This window comes from Carcharhinus amblyrhynchos, chromosome 16, assembly GCF_965287045.1.
Source record: "Carcharhinus amblyrhynchos chromosome 16, sCarAmb.v2.hapA, whole genome shotgun sequence".
In the NCBI taxonomy this organism is placed as follows: Eukaryota; Metazoa; Chordata; class Chondrichthyes; order Carcharhiniformes; family Carcharhinidae; genus Carcharhinus; species Carcharhinus amblyrhynchos.
The window spans coordinates 21803432-21822727 of NC_137339.1; the positions used below are offsets into that span (position 1 = coordinate 21803432).

Sequence of the window (19296 nt, forward strand, 5' to 3'; positions counted from 1 at the left end):
ACCTATCCACGGATCTCTTAAATGCCCCCAAACTAGGCGCATTTACAACTGCAGCAGGCAGGGCATTCCAATCCCTCACCACCCTCTGGGTAAAGAACCTACCCCTGACATCCGTCCTATAACTACCACCCCTTAATTTAAAGCTATGCCCCCTCGTGCTAGCTTTCTCCATCCGAGGAAAAAGGCTATCACTGTCCACCCTATCTAAACCTCTAATCATCTTATATGTTTCAATAAGGTCCCCTCATAGCCGTCTTCTTTCTAATGAAAACAACCTCAAATCCCTCAGTCTCTCCTCATAGGACCTCCCCTCCATACCAGGCAACATCCTGGTAAACCTCCTCTGCACCCTCTCCAAAGCCTCCACGTCCTTCCTATAATGTGGGGACCAGAACTGCACACAATACTCCAAGTGCGGCCGCACCAGAGTTTTGTACAGTTGCAACATGATGCTGCGGCTCCTAAATTCAATCCCCCTACCAATAAACGCCAAGACACCGTATGCCTTCCTAACAACCCTATCTACTTGATTCCCAACTTTCAGGGATCTATGTACACGTACACCTAGATCCCTCTGTTCATCCACACTATTCAGAGTCCTACCGTTAGCCCTATACTCTACACAACCGTTATTCCTGCCAAAGTGAATTACCTCACACTTTTCCGCATTAAACTCCATCCTCCTCTTCTCGGCCCAGCTCTGCAACTTGTCCAAGTCTCCCTGTAGACTAAGACACCCTTCCTCACTATCTACCACACCTCCGACTTTGGTGTCATCAGCAAATTTACTAATCCACCCAACTATACCCTCATCCAGATCATTTATAAAAATTACAAACAGCAGTGGCCCCAAAACAGATCCCTGAGGCACACCACTCCTAACTGAACTCCATGTCGAATACTTACCATCAACCACCACCCTCTGTCTCCTATCCGCCAGCCAATTCCTAATCCAATTTCCTAGATCACCCTCAATCCCATACATCTGCAATTTCTGCAGAAGCCTTCCATGGTGAACCTTATCAAACGCCTTACTAAAGTCCATATATACCACGTCAACTGCCTTACCCCCATCCACCTCTTTGGTCACTTTCTCAAAAAACTCAATAAGGTTAGTAAGGCACGACCTACCCTCCACAAAACCATGCTGACTATCTCTAATCAATTCATTACTCTCCAAATAACTATAAATCCTATCCCTAATAATTTTTTCTAAAACCTTGCCCACAACAGAAGTAAGACTCACCGGTCTATAATTCCCGGGGAAGTCTCTGTTCCCCTTCTTAAACAATGGGACAACATTCGCTAACCTCCAATCTTCTGGCACTATACCGGTGACCAACGACGACCTGAAGATCAAGATGGGGTGCAATGGCTTATCTCATCAGCTTTTTTTGTGATTGTCTCTCTTGTGCGGACCATGAATTGGATTCATTTGGATTTTGAATTTGGTTTTTGGACCAAGGAAGGAATGGACTTGGGTTTGCCTTGTCCACTCTGGCCTTGTAACTTTAAGGATGGAGTAAATAATTTTTTAAAAAGATTGTTTACACATAGTGTGGATGGTACCTTTTAGTTTGACTTGAATACAACATAGCTGGATAACAGTTACCCTCTCCTACTATATGGCTTGCACACAATGTTGGAAGGTAATTTGGGCTTTACATTGATACTAGCATAAATCAAGGGTGAAGCATGACCTGAGTGGAGTGAGACTGCCCTAAGGAATCTCATCCTGCTTCACTAGTGTTTGATGTTGCATTTTGAGACATTTTTTCACAGAACAAATTTGGAAATGAATGTTTCAAATTAAAGTCAATTCACAGTTTGAATATCCTTCAGAACCAAATACTTCTGCTGCCCAAACAAACGAAGATTGATATGTTAATAACCAGGCAATACTGTAGATGTTATCCACATACATGGACAATATGGAATTCATTAGCTTCTCCCAGACTGCCACCAGACATTCACATCTACAGTTGCGAAGCATTGGAGTATGTATGCAACTGCACTGGGTCACCTTCTGAGAATGCATGCACTCCTGGGGTCTTTGTGGAGGAAGGCAATAGCCAATATAATTGACAGACCTATCAAACAACCATGGCTAGAGAGAAGTCGGAGGGACAGCCCTTCCTGCGAGCATGAAGACAAAGGGACATATGTCAGGAAGTGAGTGAATTCAGAGACTGCGCGGCAGGGATTGGGTTGATTTACACATTTAAGGTTCAACGAGAGACTGACCAGAAGACAGTTTAAATATGAGTATTCTAACCACGTCGTGCATTTCACACTTGCGATGAAGTGCTTTGGAAAAAGTTTGAAAGAGAAAATTCTGGCTACACTCTCCTGTTAAGTCACTTGTATTTGATATAATAAATTAGCTTCTTAATTTTACATACTACGTGTCGCCTGACCAGAATTCTTCTATGAATTCCGCCTGCTGAAAGATCGTGAGGATGGATCCGTGCAAAAGACATGAGTGGCAACTTCCATCGTCTCTGCTAGGAGGGGCTGAACTCCCCCTCATTCTTGCGACAACATCATAAGGACTGTTGTATTTGGGGAATGTGTAAATCAGGGACCTAGGATGTCCATCGAATCCCAACAAGATTATGAGGTGCAAATGGAGGTGCGTAAAGTGTGCACATTCCACCCACTGATATTGGGCATAAAGAGGCCGAACCTGCTGCATTCCTTAAAGGAACCCCTAAATGTAGTTTTGGAAGCATTTGGCCCCAGGAAAATACCTCCCTACCTGGTCGAGTACCTCTATGAACCACCTCCACAACGCCACACCATTGCTTTCCTCCTGCCTCTTTTAAACTCATCACATTCGGATTGCAATCTGCCCTGTATTGGATCAGCGCTCACAGCCTGCTGTGAAAGTAGAAATAAGGTCCAACTATGAAAATAATTTGAACCTCTCTGCAAAGCCATCGGGGAAGGCAGCAACTTCATAAATCCTTTATAAACTTTGCTCCTGTTGCCAAGGCAAAATGGGACGAGGGGGTGGAAATTAACTATTCATGCAATCACATAGGTAAACAAACAGACTTCAGCAGCATATATAGAATCTCTACAGAAGCAGGCCAATCCCACCCAGGCTCTGATCCCGAAACCCCACGTATTTACTCTGCTAATCCTTCTGACACTAAGGGGCAATTTAACAGGGCCAATCAACCTAACCCACACATCTTTGGAGTGTACCAGGAAATCGGAGCAGCCGGAGGGAACCTACAAAAACAATGACCTAAAGCCAGAATTGAACCTGAGTCCCTGGTGCTGTGAGGCAGATTTCCAAGTTATTACATTGTAGTCTTCCAAAATTTCATATTATCTTCCTTACTTTAATGCAAAAGTTTTATAAATTTGTTCACCTCTACTTAGTATTCCAAAAGTTTGAACCAGTAAAAGATATCAAAGAACCTAATCTAGTCTAGTCTATTGAAATGATTATTGATTATGTAAATTGCACATAAGATCATCTAACATCTGCTGCAGAAACATATTTTATATCGTGTGACTCATATTACACATTATAATATGTATTTTTTCCTAGTACACATCCTGTGAAAAATATAGAACAATGAGGATGTATAATCAGTCATAATAGTCTCACTTTGTGTAAATTAAATCCATAACAGTGCATAATTTTTGGTCATACCTTATTAATTTCTGCATGCTTATTGGGGTTTTGTTTGGTGCACAAGGCTGAAGGTTTGTTTAGAGTGCCTAATATTTTTGCACTGGCCCTTCCCATTGTCCTATTAGTGTCTGCCAAATATTATCCCTGCAATATTCAGTTAGTGAGATTATGGATGCATTGTTAGATGCTCAGTTTTTCTATGTATATGCATTGGGCAATGGCAATTAATTAAGTAGAAATGAAGAGTCTGCTCAATAAATCATCATTGCCACTGAATCTAAAAGAGTGTCTAGAGTAGGTCCAAAAATTATAACATTATTTACAGACCTGACTTCAGATTCAGATTGTGTTTATATTGTGAGTGCACTGTTGATGTCAAGCAAATGGCTTAGTGTTAATGTGACAGTTGTAGTATAACGGGAGTTGGTTTAGCTCAGTTGACTGGACAGCTGGTTAGTGATGCAGAGTGATGCTAACAGTGTGGATTCAATACCGTCTGAGGTTATTCATAAAGGCCCGCCATCTAAACCTTGCCCTTCATCTGAGGTGTGGTGATCCTCAGGTTAATTTACCACCAGTCACAGCCAATGTTCATCTGGGACTATGACGACATTACCTTTTAATAGCTGCCTAAACAAAATATTCAATAGGCTCCCACAGGTAAAAAGGTGACCAAATGTATTCAAACATCTAAAAAAATTCTCTTGGTCAGATTAAATCTTGGAGAGAATTATTTAAGTATATATCCTTATCATTAAACAAAACAATTGCATCATTAGGCTGGCACAGTGGTTAGCACTGCTACCTCAGAGTGCCAGTGAGCTGGGTTCAATTCCGGCTTTGGCTGACCGACTGTGTGGAGTTTGCATGTTCTCCCCGTGTCTGCGTGGGTTTCCTCAGGTGCTCTGGTTTCCTCTCACATTTCAATTTATGCAGGCTAGGTGGATTGGCCATGCTAAATGGAGTACTGTGTGCAGTTTTGGGCGCCGCACCTGCGCAAAGATATTTTGGCCTTGGAGGGAGTGCAGAGGGGGTTTACTAGGCTGATACCGGAGTTGAGGGGGTTGAACTATGAGGAGAGGCTGAATAAACTAGGCTTGTACTCGTTGGAGTTTAGAAGAATGAGGGGAGATCTCATTGAGACGTATAAGATGATGAATGGGATGGATAGGATAGAGGTGGAGAGACTCTTCCCACTGAAAAAAGACAGTAGGACTAGGGGGCACAGCCTCAAGATGAAGGGGGGGCGTTTTAGAACGGAGTTGAGGAGGAACTTCTTCACTCAAAGGGTGGTGAATCTCTGGAATTCTCTACCCGTTGAAGTGGTGGAGGCTGCCTCGCTAAATATTTTCAAGAAGCGGATTGATGGGTTTTTGATAAGAGAGGGGATTAAGGGTTATGGGGAGAGGGCCGGAAAGTGGAACTGAGCCACGACAGATCAGCCATGATCTTATTGAATGGCGGGGCAGGCTCGAAGGGCCAGATGGCCTACTCCTGCTCCTATTTCTTATGTTCTTATGTAAATTGCCCCTTAGTGTCAAGGGAATAGCAGGGTAAATACATGGGTTTACAAGGATAGAGTCTGAGGGAACTGTGGTTGGTGCAGACTCCTTCTGCACTGTCGGGATTCTATGATTAAAATGGCTGCAACTGCCCATTACGTAAGCAGAGTTTAATTTCATGCATCAGAATTAGGTGCATAAAGTTCCATGGGCAGAATGCACTCCCTGTGTATGAAGTCAAACTGACCTTTGAGCACACAGCTGTGATTACTTTATTGTCCTGGAGACAGGTGTCTAGTTTGTACACAAACCATAAGACCGGCACAGATGACAAAACAGATTATGCATGAAGTCAAAGCAAAATGCTGCATTTTCAGCTCCTGATATGAAATGGCCTCTGACAGAAAGTAAATGTTTAACATCTGGAAGTATATAAAAATAAATACATTTCTACCTGACAACTCTAACTGGACAGGAATTGATTTTGTCACCTTGTTTCAATATCTTCTACAAATGGTTTTAGTCAGCTGTAAGCGAGATGTCAGTATAATTTGGTTTTGCAAGACCCGTAGTAAATATTCCATTTTTATCCATATTAGTCTGCACATACTTCCTGTCAACTCTCAAAGTAAAAATACCTAAATTCACATTTATGATTAAAATTGCCAAGGTAAATTAGCCACACTAATTAAAACACAGAATGTATGAATTTAAAAAGAGAGGTGAATTACATGGAATCATAGAGCACAAAAGGAGGCCATTCGGGCTTTCATGCCTATGACACTTTGGAAGATCCACCAATTGGTCTAATGCCCCTGCTTTTGTCCCATAGACCTGCAAATTTTACCTTTTCAATTTGTATCCAATTCCATTTTCTTTGCAATCAAACAGAAAATGCTGGAAACAGACTCCAAATATTGGGGGTGATTTGGAATCCACATTCCCTGTCTGTGGGAATAGTGGAATGTGCTGAAAATCTGGAAAGCACAATTTGTGTTGGCAAGTTTCTGAGTTCCAATCTTACCAGCCCCTAGCTGGCAGAATGGCATGAAACACACTGCGGAATTGCAGAAAGTTCATTTTAAGACATTAGCATGTCATTAGCAAGCACCCTCTCCGAGACTTTCACCACCCCCCTCTACCCGTCACCGGATATTCAACAGTTGCCAGCATGACGTTACACCACCGCCATTTACTACAGCTCCACATAAGTGTGAACCTGTACATTCACCTCTGCACTAGGGGAGACTATGAGTTACCCAGGTTGGGTCCCATGAAAGGCCAAGCTGCCAGAGCACAGTGGGGGATTTGAGAATGGGCTGTGTCTCCCCTCATGCAGTTTGAAGGGTCTCACACTCGGGGGAGGATGGCTGCAGTTTGATTGGAACCCACACTTAAGGCAGAATGAGGACAAAAGGGAGAGACTGCCCAGAAATCCAAAACCAATTGTTGGGTGATCGTGTGCAATGGTAGATCTCAGTAGGTCTTGGAAGTCTACTCAATTTTACACCTCTTGTGACCTGGGAGAAATAGGATGCCCGTTAGGAATGAGATGAATATGCTAATTGCTGACCTCACGATTCAGCTGTGCCTTGTAAGAAATAAGAAATAGGAGCAACCACAGGAGGAAGATATTTGGCTGAGGAGACATCCCAGCGTCCCCTCACTAATGACTATGTCATTTAATGGTGTGCAGCCAAAAAGTACTGCTATTTAGTGGAGGCCAACTGTTAACCCTTCAAAAGCAAATGTTCCAGATCTTGTTGAATGCAAGCACAGACCTCTATGATATCTTAGAAGTTGCAAATTGAATGGAACAGTATAGCCATCAAGAAACATCCCCAATTTCTACCTTATGGTAGAGGGAAAATCATTGATGAAGCAACTGAAGATGGTTGAACCTAAGGTACTACTTTGTGTGTAAAACTCCAGAAAGCCAATTGATGAAGGATAGAACTGCAGCCAATCTTTTATATTATGCTTATTTACACATCACAAGCATACACCTCCTCACCCAACAGCCAGTTTGCTTGCATTTATTTATGGTGATTCAAGTGAATTATCAGTTAATACCAACCACTTGCATACAATTAATATACAATTAACTGATCCTTAAATAAAAAATAAAGTCATAGAGGTTTACCGCAAAGAAACAGGCCCTTTGGCCCAACTTGTCCATGCCACCCTTCAGAATCAAAAAGATCCATATCCTCTAAAAAAGCACAACATTGAGAGGTTCCTTTCCATTAAGATCTCAAACCATTTTTTTGAACATGAATTTCGTTTTGTGAAACAGTCAGAATGTTGCTGACTTGCATCCATGCATTTCACTTTCAGAATTTTTTTCTTCACAGCAGTTATTTCAAGCCAGCGTGGTCAATGGGTAGCCTTTTCTCAGTAACATTTTGTGGAGTGTATACTATCCCACAATGAATGATTAACTACATTACACTAAATTGATATATTATCTTCAGTAGGCTTATTGCACACAATCTCACATAAAATACTTGATATTTAGAATCCCATATCCAATGCCTTCACAACAGTCAGTGTTTCAGCAGGCAAAATACTTCGAACAACTTATTTTTTCTTAGCTTAAAGGATAACATTTTCCATTTTCACCTGTCAAAAATATTATGAAACCAGCCGCACCCGAATACTCATCAAGATTAACATCTAAGGCATTGCTAAAAATAACAGATTAATTTTATTTTGGAGACTTAAGGGTGAAAACCCGAATGTGCTTTTCTCCAGATTTATTTTGTAATGTTGTATTTGCTTGTAAAACATTGTTGAATTTAGGTTGTTTTGTCATAGTGCTCAATTCCAACACATCAAAACGAGCATTTGATTTAGTCTGAGTTCTCAATCATTTCAACTGACCAATCAAGATTTGTAATTGCTCCCTCTCGTTAGAAAAGACATCACCTTTCTTTTTCTTTTCTTAAAGAATATTTCTATTGGAAGTTTTCCAAAATATCACCTTTCTGTGAGGATCTCGTACAACTAACCAGGATGGAAGTACTGCTTTCTAAGAAGGAATAGACTGTTGATCTAAAGTTATTCCAGACCTGTGCTGCTTAATATTGAAACCAATATATTTAACAACCCCACAAGCCAGACTCCTCATCTTAAATTCAGTTTGGGTCTTATAAATAACACAATTCTTATAAAATCATCAACGTGCATCATGAAGATGCCTGAAGGTTTTTCTTTTACACTAATGAAACATTGTTGTAACTGCGTTTAGGTGAATACACCCGCTTTTTTAGCAAAACAGATCTCACCGACAAATACAACACACTGGCAGTTTCATTCAGGTTTTAAAAGCATCTCCCTGTGGAAATTCAGCTTTTATGATAATTGACCTACACTTTCAAAAGGGCTAAAAAGATTTCCAAGATTATTTTTCCAGCTATAGGAATGTCAACATTAACATCTGAGTCACCCAGTTACTCAGTTACTCTAAAATTCCCACAACTAGCCTAATTTTAGACTTATAAATCCCATTTTCAAGATTATTTTACTGTACAAATCCAACTGTTTGATGAAGTTGTTTTCCCTTATCTGGAACTTAATAATGTCTAAACACTCTCAAACAATCTAACTCCTTTCACTTTCCCTTTCTAATTAGCCTCAATTTATAGGCAGTTGCCAAAATTTCAAGCTCATGAAGATTCTATTTTTTGGTTGTGTTCTGCAATTGTTTTGCGGTCTTTATTTCATCATGCAATCTATTCAAGTTATAGCTTCTACATATGATTTTATGTATGTCAGGACTGCTACTGCAAGATTGCATTATTGGAGACTCTTTCTTCAGTGTGAGGTCTTTTTCTGATGTAGGAGTCAATTCGGACTGACTAACATACTTGCACTGTGCCTTTTTACTCTCCTTTCAGTCCATTCTACCAACCTATGGACCTCACTCCTTGGCCATCTTGTTCAATCAATATTTAAAGTTGCCAGTAGCTTTTCCTGCATTTCCCACATTTGTTGTATTCCAACTTTCACCTGACCCTTATGGAATATATATACATATACACATATATATATATTCCACCATAGGCAATTGGTCTTTAGATGTGATAGCTCTGTTATGTGTGTCTTAACCATTCACTTCATCATTCTCCATATTCTATTCCTTGGAATCTTCTTCACCAAACACATGAGCACCTAAGGTACAGGATAAATTGTTTGCTTCTATAGGAATCCAAAATGTTGTAATTAATTCCAGTTGACCATGAGGAGTGAACTATAACACTTTGACTGCTTGTTTGATAAGTGCTGTCTTACTTTTACAACCAATTACCTTACTAAGGCCTTTCCATTCTCGATATCTCTCCATTTTGAACTACACTACTTTTAAATTAACCACTGCCTAGCACGGTCTTATCTGATGCCTTAGCACTCTCTGAATCTTCTCTGAAACCTCAGTCTTGACGAAAGCCAGTCTCTCTGCATGCAAAGTGTTCAAATATGCAGAAAAAGAGAACAAATTGCAGTACTTCCTGGAGCACAACATAGAAGGCAATTTGGGATTTTGTTCATAGTTTGACAGGGACAATATCCTCCAACTACCTGGAGTAATATTTTTACATGAACTGTCTACGTTAGGCTGGTTGATTAGCTAAAATTTCATGCAGCATTTCTTCAATCACCAGAAGCCAAAACTTCCTGCAATATTTTCTTGATTACCAAATGATTCCTTTCACAGAGTCCATTTAAGATTTTTCTCTTTTCATATATCTCTCTATACTCACCATTGACGAATTCCCCTCCATTCTCCATCAGAAACATCCAATGCCTATAGACTTCTCCATGATTTTTTATAATAATGTGAATATGACATGAAATCCAAAATTATACGTATCAAAACTTTATTCTTGTTGCTAATTTTAAAATTGGAGTTTCTGCTGAACCTAAAAAAGATGGCTGCTAAAAGTCATGACTGATTTGGAAGCTACCAACAGGAGTTAAAAGAACAAATCATCCTCATCAGCTTTGTGGAATCACAGACCCAATTGCAAGGATATTACAATTGCAAAACCAGGGAACTGGCAGATCAAAACTTGTTGTGCCTGCAGAAGAGCTGTGAACAGACTGTTAATAATTGTCCAGGTCCATTTCACAGGGGAACCATTGAGGGGACAATGGACATCGTTTACATCTTGATAAGCTTATCCCAGTAGTGGAGTTAGAGAATCTGCCTGGACAATGGCTTTCCCACACAAGAACCTCAATATGGATAGTAACTTTTTCAAAAGCCAATGGATGGGATCTTATCAAACCCAGTTCCAGAGACTGGATTAACATTACTTTTGAAATCAATGTGGAGAAAGGAAGTCACAAGACTCAAATTACCACTTTGAAATCTCTATATTTATTTGCGATCTGAGAATGATCAGACCTCAGTCTGCAGTTTAACATCCAACCAGTGAACACCAAGAAGCACAACACCAGGCTGAGCAACTGCCTGCTCGAAGCTTGCCTCTATTGGAAGACTTCTTGCCATTGACTGCAGAACTGACCCAGTCTCTGTGCATTGACTTCATTTTATGGCATCAGCATCAACTGTAAACAGAACCCAGCAATTTTGGTCTTCAGCCAGCTGAACTGGAGCTCCGATGTGAAAAGACTCCTCACTGAACTCTGACTCTGGACTCTGATAATCACATGAACTAATATATGTTTATGTGCTTCCTTTGCTATCCATAATTGTAAAAACTTATTTTATCTATCCTCCCCTATGCATGTGTATGTGTAGTAGAGTGGCATGTTGCAAACACTCCTCTCTCAAGTTTTAATATTAATGAACTAAGAACATAAGAACATAAGAAATAGGAGCAGGAGTAGGCCATCTAGCCCTTCGAGCCTGCCCCGCCATTCAATAAGATCATGGCTGATCTGTCGCTGCTCAGTTCCACTTTCCCGCTTTCTCCCCATAACCCTTAATCCCCTCTCTTATCAAAAACCCATCAACCCGCGTCTTAAAAATATTTAGCGAGGCAGCCTCCACCACTTCAACGGGCAGAGAATTCCAGAGATTCACCACCCTTTGAGTGAAGAAGTTCCTCCTCAACTCCGTTCTAAACCGCCCCCCTTTTATCTTGAGGCTGTGCCCCCTAGTCCTACTGTCTTTTTTTGAGCGGGAAGAGTCTCTCCACCTCTATCCTATCCATCCCATTCATCATCTTATACGTCTCAATGAGATCTCCCCTCATTCTTCTAAACTCTAACGAGTACAAGCCCAGTTTATTCAGCCTCTCCTCATAGCTCAACCCCCTCAACTCCGGTATCAGCCTAGTAAACCTCCTGTGCACTCCCTCCAAGGCCAAAATATCTTTGCGCAGGTGTGGCACCCAAAACTGCACACAGTACTCCAGCTGCGGCCTCACCAATGCCCTATACAGATGCAGCAAGACCTCCCTACTTTTATATTCAATCCCCCTCGCTATGAAGGCCGGCATCCCATTCGCCTTCCTGACCACCTGCTGCACCTGCAAGCTGGGTTTTTCCGACTCATGCACAAGGACCCCGAGGTCCCTCTGCACCGTCGCCTGCTGCAGTTTTTCGCCCCGTAAGTAATAGTACTTCCTACCATTCTTCCTACCAAAGTGGACCACCTCACACTTGCCAACATTAAATTCCATTTGCCATTTCCTGGCCCATTCACCCAGCCTATCTAGATCCTTCTGCAGACTCTCCACAACCTCCGCACAATTTGCCGTTCCCCCAATCTTGGTGTCATCAGCAAATTTCGACACCCTACACTCGGTTCCCTCCTCCAGGTCATCTATATAAATGGTAAAAAGCTGAGGCCCCAGCACCGATCCCTGGGGCACTCCACTAGTCACCAACCGCCAATCCTAGTAGCACCCATTGACACCCACTCTCTGCCTCAAGGTTGAAGTGGGGCATAGGCACATCATAGGTAGGGGAATTAAGGGTTTCAGAGATAAGGCAGGAAAGTGGACATAGTGAGTGTTAGATCATCCATGATCTTATTAAATGGTAGAGCAGGCTGAAAGGGCTGAATGGCTTACCCTGTTCCTATTTCTTATGATGTTATGGTCTTGATAAGATGATGGTCTTCTTGCTTTTGTCATGAAGGTGTAAAAGCGTATGCCAAATAATGATTTTTCATCCATGCCCTGGAAATCTGAATTGAACTTTAAAGACAGACCACAGAGACTAAAGTAATTTGAACTCACAGCCCATGATGGCTAATCTCAATTTTATTTAGTATATGTCCCATATTCTAATTCATTGGAGTGGAGTCAGTCTGTCTGCAAAATTCAACAAAGGGAGAATTCTGTCATCCCATCCATGGCAGGTTCAGTGGTGGGCAGGAACAGAGATCCAAAAAGTCAAAAACGTACTGGAGTAAAATCATGTTGCAATTCTCCAATGGTGGGTTGGTTTTTCACAGGCAGGTGGCACAAATGCCATTTGCATTGATTTGCAGGGTGAGGGTTTGCAATGGCAGGCAGAGATGCAAGAAGGTGGATGAAAAAGACGAACAATGGAAGGCAGAGGGAAGTTGAACCTTGAAAAATCTGCATGAAAATTTCACAAACAAGAGGATCAAAGAGATACTGCATCATTTACTGAAAGGGAATGGATGAAGAACCAGATGCAGTGAGTGGAGGTTGAAGTGGGGCATAGGCACCTCATAGTAGATGAGCTCAGAGGGAAGATGGTTGAATCAAGGAACAGACTTTGTTGAAGGCTGCTAGCCTTTTTCCACTGGGCTGTTGATGTCCTGTGTGATCTGGTGAAGACAGATGGCCTGGAGAGAGTGATATGAGTGTGCTGGACAGTTTTTTAAAATATGGCTCCAGGACCTTCAACCCCATCATCTGAGGGCAGGTCGGCAAATCAGCTGCTGGCCTGTGAGGAGCGCCAGAGGGGAACTTGCCTGTGCACAACTCATGACGCTCCAGGTGCAGAATCTGATGTGGGATCCCGCCATTTTGATTGATGGGATAGGTGCCACCAGAGCTATCTGACACCAAGCTTAATCTTGAGGAGAAGACCTAAGTGGCATTCCTCCTGCCTCCTTTTGTCTCCAAATCCACCTGGTAAACTTCGAGCAGTTTCCTGACTGTGATAATCGAGGCACATCCAGCTGCTGACAGAGATTTCTTAAAAGAATCTGAACCAGCACGACATCCTCCCAAATAACAACACATCATCTGTATCTTTAAATCGGAAGCATCAAGACCATTGAAATTAGCTAGAAGACAGCCAAGTACTCAAACAAAAGACTGTATATTCGATTGAATTTTTGTATGTACTTAGATTTAGTCAATCTTTTCTTCCCCACTCTAATCTGCATTTGTATGTATATGCACTTTGAGTGTGGGTATGTGCGTGTGCATGCCATGTTCTGGAAATGCCAGTGTTGGACTGGCGTAAGCACAGTAAGAAATCTCACAACACTAGGTTAAAGTCCAACAGGTTTGTTTGATAGCACAAGCTTTGGGAGTCTCACTCCTTCTTCAGGTGAGTGAGGATTTGTCTTCACAAACAGCATATACAGACACAAACTCAATTTACAAGATAATGGTTGGAATGCGAGCCTTTACAGGTAATCAAGTCTTAAAGATACAGACAATGTGAGTGGAGAGAGAGCCAAGCACAGGTTAAAGAGGTGTACATTGTCTCCAGCTAGAACAGCTAGTGAGATTTTGCAAGCCCAGGCAAGTTATGGGGCTGGAGACAAAACCCACCTCTTCAGCCAGTGCTTGGCCTTCTCTCCACTCACATTGTATGTATCTTTAAGACTTAATTACCTGTAAGGACTTGCATTCCAACAATTATCTTGTAAATTGAGTTTGTGTCTGTAAATGCCCTGTTTGTGAACACAACTCCTCATTCACCAGAAGAAGGAGCAAGACTTCAAAAGTGTGTGCATGCCCACAGGAAAATCAGTGCTCGTTCTTACATCAGTTTAAGTATAATAAACTAACCTCTTTGTTAAACCCAGGAAAACCTGTCCTATTGATTCTTTCATGATCACAGGTTGTAAATAGTTACATACTCAGAATTGGCAGTATTAACAGAATTAGTGGGACTGATATGTTGGTAAACAGATCCACTTGTACACAACAGGGCTCCATCAACATCAATGAGAAAGATGAAGGACTGCTTAATATGTTTTGGTTGAGGGACAAACATTGACCAGGAATAAGTTTTACTTATTCTTTGAAAATGTGCCTTGGGATCTGAACTGATAGAGCAGGCCATGGTTAATCTTGACCAGAAGGTAACACCGTCCAAAATGCAGCATTTTCTCGGTATTGCTCAGTGTCAGTCCAGATAGTTGGCAGCCACGGTTGGCACCCATGGCTCAATACGCATCTTTTATATCCTACACTAGAACAACGACTACACTTCAAAAATACTTCACTGGCTGTAAAGCGAATTTGGGTCCTGAAAGGTGCTGCACAAGTGCAGTTTTTCTTTTTCTTACCACCTGTGGTATAGCATGAAGGTGTTTTCCCCTCAAATTCAACTGCAACTGATTTCTATCAGTCCAAGTATCAAGTACCCATTCCAAGTACTCTGGTGATATTCTCGTGTAGCTGGCTCTAGAACATTTACATTTGTAGCTAGAGCAATTATGGCCATTTGCAAGATAGTATTTCAAAAATGCAATGGATCACACTAATGTTTAATATATTACCACTTTGCTCGGTTAGAACATAAGAACATAAGAAGTAGGAGCAGGAGTAGGCCATCTAGCCCTTCGAGCCTGCCCCGCCATTCAATAAGATCATGGCTGATCTGTCGCTGCTCAGTTCCACTTTCCTGCTTTCTCCCCATAACCCTTAATCCCCTCTCTTATCAAAAACCCATCAACCCGCGTCTTAAAAATATTTAGCGAGGCAGCCTCCACCACTTCAACGGGCAGAGAATTCCAGAGATTCACCACCCTTTGAGTGAAGAAGTTCCTCCTCAACTCCGTTCTAAACCGCCCCCCTTTTATCTTGAGGCTGTGCCCCCTAGTCCTACTGTCTTTTTTGAGCGGGAAGAGTCTCTCCACCTCTATCCTATCCATCCCATTCATCATCTTATACGTCTCAATGAGATCTCCCCTCATTCTTCTAAACTCTAACGAGTACAAGCCCAGTTTATTCAGCCTCTCCTCATAGCTCAACCCCCTCAACTCCGGTATCAGCCTAGTAAACCTCCTCTGCACTCCCTCCAAGGCCAAAATATCTTTGCGCAGGTGTGGTGCCCAAAACTGCACACAGTACTCCAACTGCGGCCTCACCAATGCCCTATACAGCTGCAGCAAGACCTCCCTACTTTTATATTCAATCCCCCTCGCTATGAAGGCCAGCATCCCATTTGCCTTCCTGACCACCTGCTGCACCTGCAAGCTGGGTTTTTGCGACTCATGCACAAGGACCCCGAGGTCCCTCTGCACCGTCGCCTGCTGCAGTTTTTCGCCCCGTAAGTAATAGTCCTTCCTACCATTCTTCCTACCAAAGTGGACCACCTCACACTTGCCAACATTAAATTCCATTTGCCATTTCCTGGCCCATTCGCCCAGCCTATCTAGATCCTTCTGCAGACTCTCCACACCCTCCGCACAATTTGCCGTTCCCCCAATCTTGGTGTCATCAGCAAATTTCGACACCCTACACTCGGTTCCCTCCTCCAGATCATCTATATAAATGGTAAAAAGCTGAGGCCCCAGCACCGACCCCTGGGGCACTCCACTAGTCACCATCCGCCAATCCGAATAGCACCCGTTGACCCCCACTCTCTGCCTCCTATTTGACAACCAATCCTCTATCCACGCTAACACCCTACCCCCAACTCCATGTCCCTCGACCTTCTGCAATAACCTCTTGTGAGGTACTTTGTCAAACGCCTTCTGAAAATCTAGAAAGACCACATCCACCGGCTCTCCTCTATCCACCGCCCTAGACACATCCTCATAGAACTCCAGTAAATTTGTCAGATACGACTTCCCTTTAATGAAACCGTGCTGCGTCTGCTCTATCAAGCAATTCCCTTCAAGATGCCTCGCAATTTCCTCCTTAGTGACAGATTCTAACATTTTACCCACCACAGACGTTAAACTAACCGGCCTATAATTCCCCGCCTTTTGCCTGGCACCCTTCTTAAACAACGGCGTAACATTAGCCGTTTTCCAATCATCCAGCACTTCCCTGGAATCCAGCGATGTCTGGAAAATAACCACCAAGGCATCCACTATCACCTCTGCTATTTCTTTCAGAACCCTCGGATGCATTCCATCCGGTCCTGGGGACTTGTCCACAATCAGCCCCTCCAGTCTGTTGAGCACCGCCTCTCTAGTAACAGTAATGTCATTAAGACCCTCCAGTCCTACCACCTTTCCATCGCTAACACCCGGCAAATTATTCACGTCCTCCTCCGTGAAGACAGAAACAAAAAAGTTATTCAATACCTTAGCCATATCCTCATCCCCTACCACTAGGTCCCCTTTCTCATCCTCTAAAGGACCAACATTCACCCTAGCCAGCCTCTTCCTTTTTATATATTTATAAAAACTCTTGCTATCTTTTTTATATTAAGCGCTAGCCCAGCTTCATAGTTTCTCCTACCCTTCTTTATCAACTTCTTTGTCAATCTTTGTTGACATTTAAACCTCTCCCAATCCTCTTCTCGCCCACTACTCTTAGCTACTCTAAATTCCTCCGCTTTTAATTTAACACTTTCCTTCACCTCCTTCGTTATCCACGGCTTATTACCTCTCTTCCTACTATCCTTTTTGACCATCGGAATAAATTTCCGCTGAGCACCAAGAAAGATCTCCTTAAAGATCCTCCACTGCTCCTCAACAGACCCTCCTTCCAACACGCTCCCCCAGTCCACATTCGCCAATTCTTCTCTCATCCTACCGTACTCCCCTCTATTCAAACAGAGGACGCGTGTCCGGGAACCCACTTTCTCCTCCTCCATCTGCACCAGAAACTCCACCATACAATGATCACTCTCCCCAAGAGGATCCTTCACCACAAGGTCCCTAATTCTACCCGCCTCATTACATAGCACCAGATCCAAGATAGCTCGCTCCCTCGTCGGCTCCAACACACACTGTTCGAGGAAACTATCCTGGCAGCATTCCAAGAACTCTTCCTCGAGCCCCCGCGTCCAACATGGGTCGACGGTTGTTTCAGACAATAATTAACTGAGGTTCAACACCCAGGCACGAAGCTGCTGGGGGCGGAGTATAAATTGAAGATGATTTTAAATGGAAAATAATGGCTGATGTGATTAATGAGCCGTTTAATTCACAATCCTGCTAATTCTCAACCTTGTCATCCAACCTCTTTACGTATGGAAATTGCCTTTTAAATACATTCAGAATGGTGAAGAAGTTGTAAACTATTTTGAACCGATAACAAAATATCCACGTCGGCCCATAGTGGGTGAATGTTTTCACATTATTAAAATTAATAAAATATACACTCGTTTGTTTCCTGTTTAACCTAATTTACTTCATGCATCGTATAAGTATCACATGATAACTTTGAAATAATATTTACCAAACTAGGAGACAGCACGATCAAATCCAACGTTAAAGATGTGATTAACTGTTTTATGTATAAACAACATATATTTATATAGGGCATCAAATGTAATAAAGCGTCCCAAGGTTCTTTATGGGGCATTACAAAACAAAATGTGACTATTTATAAACTGTATAAAGCAAGAGATAATTTTCGTGATTACATGTGAAGTCAAATCTTTGCTATTTTAAATGGAAAATTAAACCATTGGAGTTATATGTTGTAAATCATGGGGCATTCTTGTGCCGAATGTCTGAGGTGTGAGGCCATAGAGGGAATTAGAAGTCATGTTTTTGTTTTCTACTGAAATATGTTGGAGGCTCACCAGTGGTCCCTGTATAATCTTCCCTTTTTCGATTCCTGTCTCAGTCTTTCCAAAATCTGGGATGTGTAAGATGTGTTTGCTTGTTTTGTGATAACTGATAACCTATCACTGCGTTGCTAGCTAGTTGAATGCATACGGTCAGCAACGATGCGCTGATATTCCTGAAACGATCGCTGCTAATGAATGTTGTAATGTGCTTTCACAGACTGGAGATGGAGTCACAGCTAAGGAGAGCATCTCTCTGAAACGCGTGGCTGTGGTAGAAGATTTTTTCGACATCATTTATTCCATGCATGTGGAAACAGGAACAGAGACTGGGAAAACGACGAAACACGCTGGACAGAAGCGGACTTACAAAGCGGTGAGTTAAATCTTCTGCACGAACTATTGTATTCAAATAAATATTCCCATACGATGTAGTTCTGGGCCAAGTAACTTAAAGTATAGTTTGCTATATTTTTAAATTAATCAAATGTACACAGAATTTCATAGCTATGTTACACTCCCAAGTAAATCTGTATCAATTTTGTTTCGATTGTAAAATTAATGGTTATAATAAATATTAGATTCGCACTGTAACCATTAGCTATAAAACCAGTGCAAACATTTCGACAGCACCCTTATTCGAACTGTGTTCCTTGCCAATGAAGATTTGAGATGCACTGTCTTGAATCAGGACTTGCCCACCTAGGAGACGGGAAGGGAAATCATTGCTGCTTTAGCCCTGATTTACGTACTTTAAAATACATCAATCGGAATGACAGTTCCGAAAGTACTTCAGATTTCAACCGATGTAACTGAACTTCTTTATATAATACACACGCTCTACTCTTATTTATTTAGATTGTAGCTGTCTAAGGGGAATTACAATACCTTCCCTTTAGTAACTTGAAGTTTAATTTTGATGGAGATTTCATCAAATCTAAGATTTACTTCCTTACATAAGAGAGAAAAAAACAAATTACTGCAGATGCTGGAATCTGAAACCAAAAGAGAAAATGCTGAAAAATCAGCAGGTCTGGCAGCATCCGTAAGGAGAAAAAAGAGCTGATGTTTTGAGTCCAAATGATCCTTTGAGTTTTTTTGAGAGAAGATTGTAATTGGAGACTCTTTGAAGAAAGAGGCATCATGTTGGTACAGCGGTTAGTGAGTTTGCATGTTCTCCCTGTGTCTGCATGGATTTCCTCCAGGTGCTCCGGTTTTGTTCCACAGTCCAAAGATGTGCGGGTTAGGTGAATTGGCCATGCT

The 19296-nt window shown here is 42.0% G+C and overlaps 1 protein-coding gene across 1 annotated transcript in view; it reads left to right on the top strand.

Moving 5' to 3' along the window:
- Positions 1–19296, top strand: part of nol4lb (nucleolar protein 4-like b) — a 305822-nt gene that overhangs the window by 26656 nt on the left and 259870 nt on the right. Inside the window, exon 2 of the mRNA XM_080204815.1 lies at positions 18254–18409. Within this exon, the coding sequence (XP_080060941.1) occupies positions 18254–18409 (156 nt within the window). The remainder of the gene's footprint in view (positions 1–18253; positions 18410–19296) is intronic.